Consider the following 9,049-nt stretch of genomic DNA (forward strand, 5'->3'; position numbering starts at 1 on the left):
CATCCACTGACAAGAGCTTCATACAGCCTGGCTCATCTGACAGCAGCGAGATGCCCGAGCCACTCCAAGGATGCCTCGGAAGTTGTGTTAAACATGTTTTTCCATTCTGTATCTGTGTTTTTGATGCTTTCACATCCTGGGGCCTCCCTGCCCCTGGAGGGACTGCTTCTCCCAGAGGCAGCCAATTCTTACAGATTAGTAAACTAACCTGTGATAGTAAAGTAACCTGTGAGTGAGCCTTTCAAATACAAACCAGCCAATCCAGAGCTCACACTTCCACCACCTCCTTCATTGCGCCCTCACGCTCTGGGCCACTATCCACCTGCCCTGACCACAGCAGAGCCAGGCACCAGACAACTAGGAACCAGCCCCGATGCCGAGCGAGAGCTGAAAGTATTCACATGAGCCAGTCCTTAACCCGCTCACTGTGCCTCACTGGTCCTCCCACAGAGACCACAATAAAGGCGTTTCTCACGTTTTCTGCCCCTCTCTCTGTCCCCTGGCCCACCCTGGGTGCTTCCTCGTGTGGCCACCCCTTGGTGTGATGTGCCCCCTTCTTTGGGGATCTGTGAGTAACAAACTTCTTTTTCATGGCAGTTGTCTCCCGATCTGTTGGCCTTACCATCACAGTTGTCTCCCCCCTTGGGGTAAATCCCAAGATCACGCATCTTAGAGACCAGCGTATGTCTCCCCTAGGCCCTTATTTTTTTTAACTTACTTATTCATGGACCTTTATTCATCCATAAAACATAAATCTGTTGTGTCCCTAAAGGAATTCCACGGGGAATTTTTGATTAGCATTGCACTGAATTTATAAATTAATCCAAGGAGAACTGATATCTTTACTAAGTCAAAACATCCTCTCCATCAACATGACATACATCCCCCACTTTTTATCCTTTAACAAACTTAAATTTTCTCTGTAAATATTTGTGTATTATTAAAGTTTTCCCTAGATAGTTAATGTTTTTGGTAGTATTTTGTATTGTATTTTTTTAACTGTTAAGAATTGGTGTTGGGACTTCCCTGGTGGCGCAGTGGTCAGTAATCCGCCTGCCAATGCAGGAGACACGGGTTTGAGCCCTGGTCCGGGAAGATCCCATATGCTGTGGAGCAGCTAAGCCCGTGTGCCACAGCTACTGAGCCTGTGCTCTAGAGCCCGCGAGATACAATTACTGAGCCCGCGAGCCACAGCTACTGAAGCCTGCACACCTAGAGCCTGTGCTCTGCAACAAGAGAAGCCACCGCAGTGAGAAGCCTGTGCACCGCGTTGAAGAGTAGCCTCAGCTCGCTGCAACTAGAGAAAGCCTGCGGGCAGCAACGAAGACCCAACGCAGCCAAAAAAACAACACAAAAAGAATTGGTGTAGAGACACACAATTGAATTTTTATGCGAAACACGGCAATCTCACTGAATTCTCTTAATGGCTTCATTAGTGTGCCATTTGATCCTGATGGGTTTTCTACGTAAAAGCTTGCATCATTTAGAAATAATGATAGTTTCATTTCTTCTCTTCCATTTCTTATCCTCCTCATGTTTCTTGTCTTAGCAACGGGCAGGTCCTCCAGGAGAATGTGAAACTGAGGTGATCAGAAGAGGACACCCATGTCTCCTTCTTGGCCTTCTTGAGAATGCACCTAAAGTGTCTTCTTTACACATACGATTTGCTGTAGAGCAATGATTCTCAAGCTTTTGTGTCTCAGGGTCCCATTATACTCTGAAAAATTATTGAGGACCTCAAAGAAATTTAATTTATCCTGACTCTATCAGGATTTAACACACTGGAAAGAAAAAATGTTTGAGCATTTAAAAACACAATAATATATTGTGCTGTTATGAAGTTTTATGAGGACTGAGTTAATTTATGAAAAATCCTTTGCAGAGTATCTAAAAAATGGTCAAATAAATAAATGAATAAATAAAAACACAATAATAAATCCATTATGTTAACATAAATAATATATTTTAATGAAAATAATCTTTTTCCAAAACAAAAAGATTAATAACAAAAATAGTAGCTTTACATTTTTGAAAAGTTTTAAATATCTAGCTTAATAGAAGATAGCTGGATTCTCATGTCTGATCCTGCACTCAATCTGTCACAGTACATCATTTGGGTTGAAGTATACAAAAAAATTCAACATCACACAGATATAACATATAGGTAGAAAACAGGAGAGCATTTTAATAGCATTTTAAGATAATTCAGGCAATTCTTTGATACGATACCAAAACTTGACAAGTGGTAGTTTCTTAAAGGTCAGTTGCAATGTAGAAATCTCAAACCATATCAATGAACATTTCATACCCAGTACACTCATGAAAAAAATGAGAATGAAAAAGGAAAAGAATATCTTAGTGCTACTGTGAAAATAGTTTTGATCCCACAGACTCCCCTGAAAGGGTCTTAAGAGACCCTCTGGTTTCCCTAGAACACACTGTGAGAACTGCTGCTATAGATTATTGGTATTTAACCTTTATCAAGTCAAAAAGCCTCTCATTATTTTATAATACCTCTCTTTTTTGTTGTCATGATAGGTGCTGACCCATATGAAATGCGTGGCTGAGAGGCTGAGAGGGCTTTCTCTGCCCTGGAGCGGAGAGCTCAGCACAGGTACACAGAGTGGTGGAAAGTGCTCAGGGCACCCACGACATTCGGTGGGGTGGCCTGTCAATTTTGAAGCTCATGGGCTTTACACGTGAGTTCAAAGGATTTAATTCCTGACACATCTGCTGTCTGGTCCAGAAGGGACCATCCTGAGGAAACGACCAGGAAGGCAACGTCCAGGCTGGAGGAGTATCCTCTAACCACACACCTGCCAGCAGCCTGGGGGCCTCCTTCCTGGAGCTCCACACCCTCTTCTCCACAGCCCAGGTGGCCCAGGCCTCAGCCCCTCCACCCCTGACAGTGGCCACCAGGCAGAACAGGCCTTGCTGTTTTCTCAGGGTTGCACAATGCAGAATATGACCTGTGGATGAGGACGGCCACTGGTCTCCAGTAAGTTACCCTTTGCAGTTTTGTAGGAGAAATGACCTGCAGGGACTCTCCCCCAGGCACCAGTCCAGCTTTCCTTCTCACCCCATGACCCCAGCAGGGATGGCTCAGTATAAATGCAGCCACCTGTCCCCAGCAGGTCTGCTCCACCGGGTTCAGGTGAGAAAGTTCTCCAAGGAGTGATTTCTTTGAAAACACTTACTTTAAATCTTCTCTTCTGTATTTGTGCTGAATGAGGTCAGTGCTGGCAGCGTGGTGTATGAGAAACCCTTTTTGATTAATTACAGGCTGCTTTAGCAAGACACAGCTACGTCCCAGCTGCTCTCTTCTTCCACCATAGACACCTTGGTGACCTCTTAGACAGGCTTGGGTTCAGGGTTGGTGGGTTCAGAGCTGAGGGCTAGTGGCTCCGAGTGAGGTCCTACTGCAATATTGCCTAGGTGGACCACTGAGAGTCTAATGAGAACAAGTGGAAAGAACAGCCGGGCTCTCCTCGACATACAAATCCCCAAGTGGGTGTACAAGGCTTGTCCGTGTCTCCCTGACCCTCTCCTTTCATTTCAGCACAATGAAGCTTTTCACAGGCCTCATTCTCTGCTCCTTGGTGCTGGGAGTCCACAGCCGATGGTTTTCCTTCCTTGGCGAGGCTTATGAAGGTAAGGCTGGTGGAGGGGGGATGACACCCATGGGCCTCTGGGATTCACCATGAGCGCTCTTAAGGGTTGGAGCTCTGTCTTAGGCGGTGCTGCCCTATGTGGTAGAATGTGCCAGGTGTTTGGGGAGCTTTTTTTCAGACAGATTGAAAACCACAGGATTTATGTCAATCAGTCACTAGAGAAAGAACAGTCATCATTCCCAGCTGAAATGGAAGTTTGAATGGAAGACATAAAATAAGTCTTGAAATGGTACAGCATTTCCCTCAGACCAATTGCATGAAGGAGGATGAAAGCTATCCATCTATTTCCCCTCTCTTCTTCTCTCCCTCCACTCATTTCTCCCTTCCTCCCTCCCTTTCCCTCTTCCTTCCTTCCTTCCTCTCTTCTTCTTCTCTTCCTTCTTACCTTCCATTTCCTAATTGGATAATTCAGGGACCTTCAGCTTAGCTCTTGCTCCTGCTTCCTATACTCAGTGACACTGTCCCTGGTTCAGTCTGTTTCCTACCCTTTTATAGCCTTTTAACTGACAAAAAAAGCCGTGTGCGACCGGGGTGGGGAACCTAATAACATATCTCAAGCTTCCGGTAGGAACTCGGCCCTTACATGCACTTCAGGGTGACCAACTCTCCTGCTTTGCCCAGGTCTGAGGACTTTTCCAGGACACTTTCAACACTAACTGGGGCAGTTCCAGGAAAACAGGTGCAGTTCTGGTTAGGCTGGGACAGGTGGTCACCTACTTACCTGCAGAATACCTCCGTGAGGGAGGCATCTCCCCCCATCTGAAGGGGAGAAAACCGAGGCTGAGAGCAGCCGAGTCTGCTGCCCAGGGACTAAGTGCCAGTCAGCAGGTGGCAGGACAGAAGTTTGAACCCAGCTGTGCACGAGGCCACAGCTCTTGCTGGGCAGACTTGTCCCAGTGCCACTCCCTCAAGCTGGGGGCTTATCAATCTCAGCTGCATGTTGGATTCACCTGGGGAGCAGTGAAAACTATTGATGCCTGAGACCCACCCCAGAGAGTGTGAGGTAACTGGCCTGGGCTGTGAGGTAGGTCTCAGGGGACTTTCAGTACCTCCCCAGCTGATTGGAAGGTGTAACCAGGCTGAGGCAAAGACCCACTGCTCGAGGGCTTGCTTCCTCAGGCAGCCCACGTCATCAATACCGTCCACTAGAAAGTCCTCAGGATGCCATTCACGTGCCTAACAGGCAGGGGAATCAAGTCACATTGAGCGCATTCGCGCAGCAGGGATACATTTCTTAGGCGTCAGGGCAGAGGTGCTGCATGTCTGCCCCTTTCTCAGAATCTGTCCTCCATGTCACCTCCTCACTCACCCCAATCCCCTGGATCTCATCCTATGCATCTTCCTTTTATAACAGTGGTTCGGGGCCAAGGGCAATTTTGCGTCCTGGAGATATCTGGCAATGTTTGGAAACACTTTTGGTTGTCCCACTTGGGGAATAGGTTGCCCGTTAGTGGGTAAAAGTGAGGGATGCTGTTAAACGTGTTACAATACCCAGGACAGCCCTGAACAGCAAAGAATTATCTGGCTTAAAATGTCAATAGTATGAAGCTGAGGAATCCTGCCCTATAAAGATAGCTCCCTTCTCTCCTTAAACGTATCACATAGAGCCCTAAGTGAGATGCAGTCCAGAGACAGCATCGTAGGGGCCCGACAGCCAGGTCCAACGCAGCTGTGCCCCTCCCCCCCATAACGACTCTCATTCGAGTTACCAGGAGCAGGAAACTAGACACAAAGAATGCTCTGCTCAATCTATGGCACTCACGGTGCTATAGCCACAGGATGAAACTGAGTCAGTGGAAGATTTTTCATTCCTTGATTCTTCCCTAAGGTGTGTCACAGTTTTCTGTCCACCTGATAATCCTTTCTCTATGTGCTTTCCTCCCAGGGGCTAAAGACATGTGGCGAGCGTACTCTGACATGAAAGAAGCCGGGTACAAAGATGCAGACAAGTACTTCCACGCCCGGGGCAACTATGACGCTGCCAAAAGGGGACCTGGGGGCGTCTGGGCTGCTGAAGTGATCAGGTACCAGGGGCCCTGAGGATGCAGGGATGGGTGTGAGAGCCTCGGACAGCCAGGAGGGGCCAAGCCCTGGAGAACTTCCTGTAGGGCTGTGGCCTCTCCTCCTCTTATCCACCCTCACCCTCTATGTCCTGTGTGGGGTCTGAGTGGCTGAAGAGCAGAGCAAGGCTGGTGGGACAGACGATTCCCAAGCCTCCCCCATGGGTGCTGTTCACCCAGCATAAGGGGACCCGCAGGGCTGAGGTGGGCTGAGCCCGGGCAGCCTCAGGCTTCATTCCCTCTTTCCTAGCTCCTGTCAGAGTCCTCGATTCCTTGGAAAGAGGAGAGATGGGGAGGGTGGGCTGTTGCTCGTCAGCCCTGGAGTAATCCCCTACCTGCCCTCCTCCATTCCAGCGATGCCAGGGAGAATAGTCAGAGAATCACAGACCTTTTTAAGCATGGAGACAGTGGCCACGGACGGGAGGACTCGGAGGCCGACCAGTTTGCCAATAGATGGGGCCGGAGCGGCAAAGACCCCAATTACTTCCGACCTCCTGGCCTGCCCGACAAGTACTGAGCTGCCTCTCACTCTGCTCAGGAGACGACGGGGCTGTGAGTCCCCAAGGGCAGGAACGCTGAGCTTGTGAGTTCTCTGTCCACGGAAGCCAGCAGATCTAATAAATGCTTAAGAGATTGAATGTTGAAAACCGTGTATTATTCTTTGATATAAGGACAGCCTGTTTGTTCCCAAGGGGTGATGGCTGGACACCCACATGAAGACCGAGTCTGTGCCTGTGTCTTGGGTGTCGGGGCCACAATCTCAGCATCATACAGGGCAGACACCCTGCTCCACCCCTTCCCCTAATCAGACCCGCTCCCCTCCAGGCCCCTCTGGTTACAGTGGTGCTCTTTCTAGGCCCTTCTGTATTCAGGCCTCTTCACTCCCTGGCAGTTGGGTCCTGTCAGCTTCTCTGCCCTGGGGTCTAGTGCCCTTAGTGCGTCCTCAGTGGTGTGTGTGTGCGGGCAGGGGACACAGCCTCGGGACGACTGGATCGTGGAATCCTGCTCCAGCAGCTGCACCTTGATCTTCTGTTCATCTCTCAGCAACACCTACAAATCCATCTATGAACCAATTTCTGTCTGTGCCATCCAGAAGTGCCTCCAACGCTGTCTCCCTTCACTCTATATTCCTTGCCTGATGCAAGTGTCCAGGAATAAACATGTCCAGAAACGGAGGCATAGGGACGCCATCAAGATTAAGTATCAGGAGGTTTTGTATTGCATTGGATATGTATCAGGTCCTTGAGAAGAAGTCATTTTCCCTCCCTGGACCCTTCCCAACAGAGGAAAGCCAGCAGCATGTTACTCTTTTTCCAGTCATGCCGCATGGCTTGTGGGATCTTAGTTCTCCCCCCAGGGATTGAACCCAGGCCCACGGCAGTGAGAGCTCCAAGTCTTAACCACTGGACTGCCACGGAAGTCCCAGCATGTTACTTCTTACTGAGGAAAACAGTGTCTAATAAAAGGGGTTTGGGCCTGTTAGAGTACAGGAATTATGAGTGACTCTATAAATCACAAATTCCTAGAGAAACCAATAACCTTCTTCCTTGGATAAAAATTTGGTTTTGGTGTTTGGTTTTTTCAGATTACAGATTCCAAGAAGTAAAATGATCTAACACTTTAAAGAGTGGGGAACAGGGGCTTCTGTGGTGGCACAGTGGTTAAGAATCCACCTGCCAATGCAGGGGACACGGGTTCGAGCCCTAGTCCGGGAAGATCCCACATGTCGCAAAGCAACTAAGCCTGTGCACCACAACTACCGAGCCTGCGCTCTAGAGCCCGCGAGCCACAACTACTGATCCCACACGCCACAACTACAGAAGCCCGCGCGCCTAGAGCCCGTGCTCCGCAGCAAGAGAAGCCACCGCAATGAGAAGCCCACGCACCGCAACGAAGAGTAGCCCCCGCTCGCCGCAACTAGAGAAAGCCCGCGTGCAACAACGAAGACCCAATGCAGCCCAAAAAAAAAAGAATGGTGAACAGACTTCTGTATCCAACTTTTATTTCAAGTAATAAAAAGGCTGATTATTAAATTTTTCCTATTTACAATAATTTGGAGAACTTGCTTTATCTAAACTTTCAAGTCATCCTTTCTCCTACTTCTCCTTTCTTTCCCCTCATTTTGCAAATTCTATACCTTCAGTACCTGGGATAGAAATCTAATAGTGAACATTCTCATAACAGGAGTCTCCTTACAACCTGGGGTCTGTTGAGACTTTACCACTAGAGCCCTAAACTCAGCAGTGCTTTGAGCCTGTTCTTGCCAGCCAATCTGCTACCACACTCTCCCTAATCCCGGTTACCCTGCTCCTGCTTTATTTTGTCAGACTCACTTTTCTGAGACACAGCCTCTACGTACACCTCTGACAGTGCCTTCTGATGGGAACTGTATGAGAAAGTTCTCCTGTGACTAACTACCTTACAGACACACTTTTTCTTCCTCCTTGACAAGGAAGTTAAACTTGTCTTTCCCCTACAGGGATCGTTTCATCATGAATCGTCTCCCCTTAGGAGTGCTCCTGAATCCCACTTTCAGAGTAGAAGTGTGTGCCGGTTATCAGTTTATTTACTCTGAGCTCCACGTCCACCCTTCTTTGCCCCGCTTGTGATACTGGAACTGGTAAACATTTCTCCCGTGCCAGCTGGGCACGGTGTTAATCTCTGTCCTTTCAGAGCTCAGGAGGGACGTTGTAGGACACAAACACTTCCTGGTTTGTGCTTTCCTTCTGCCCAGCTCCTGTGGTGCTCTTCTCTTGCACAGGACACGCAGTGACACTCACACCAGGGAGGAAAATGTGCTTGTTCCTCACATGGGCAAAACCTTGCAGAGTCCAGACAGTCAGTAACAGCTTTCCCAATAAAGCACCACATTGAAAACCCTGAGTTCAATCCACATCACTCTTCACTCTTGCACGTTTTCCTCTTCCTCTTTATAGTCAGACTTGTTGAAAACCTGCCCATCTGCACTTTCTGATTCCTCGCTTCTGACTCACACTTGAACCCACACCAGCCTGTCCTCTGTCCCCACCACTCAGCAAAACAGCTCTGGTCACCACTGACCTCCATGTTGCCAAAACAACTGACATGTTTCTCTCCTCCTATCAGGAGGCCTCTGAGCCATGCTCAGCACAGTTGTCCTCTCCCTCCTTCCTGGAAGGTTCTCTCTTGGCTTCATAGTACCACACTCTCCTTTTGCTTCCCTTCAGTTTTCCTTTATCTCCTTAGCTGGGTCTTTTCATCTCCCCAAACTCTAAGTGTCCCTCAGACTTGGTTCTGGGCTCGCACTTTTTATTTCTCTGTATTCTCCCCAACAAGCGC

The 9,049-nt window shown here is 48.5% G+C and overlaps 1 protein-coding gene across 2 annotated transcripts; it reads left to right on the forward strand.

Moving 5' to 3' along the window:
* Positions 1 to 3,112: 3,112 nt before the first annotated feature.
* On the forward strand, positions 3,113 to 6,369 carry LOC309826301 (serum amyloid A-2 protein-like). Of its 2 annotated transcripts, none has more exons than XM_082660346.1 (4): positions 3,113 to 3,154; positions 3,560 to 3,651; positions 5,557 to 5,695; positions 6,086 to 6,369. In XM_082660346.1, the coding sequence occupies exons 2-4, from the start codon at positions 3,564 to 3,566 to the stop codon at positions 6,246 to 6,248; spliced, it is 390 nt and encodes a 129-aa protein (XP_082516472.1). In that variant the 5' UTR covers positions 3,113 to 3,154; positions 3,560 to 3,563; the 3' UTR covers positions 6,249 to 6,369. The 2 variants fall into 2 exon arrangements, with proteins under 2 accessions (XP_082516472.1, XP_082516471.1); XM_082660345.1 differs by having other exon boundaries at positions 3,121 to 3,232.
* The last annotated feature ends 2,680 nt before the right edge of the window (positions 6,370 to 9,049 follow it).

The sequence above is a fragment of the Grampus griseus genome (genome assembly GCF_964374135.1).
Source record: "Grampus griseus genome assembly, chromosome: 8".
Lineage (NCBI taxonomy): Eukaryota > Metazoa > Chordata > Mammalia > Artiodactyla > Delphinidae > Grampus > Grampus griseus.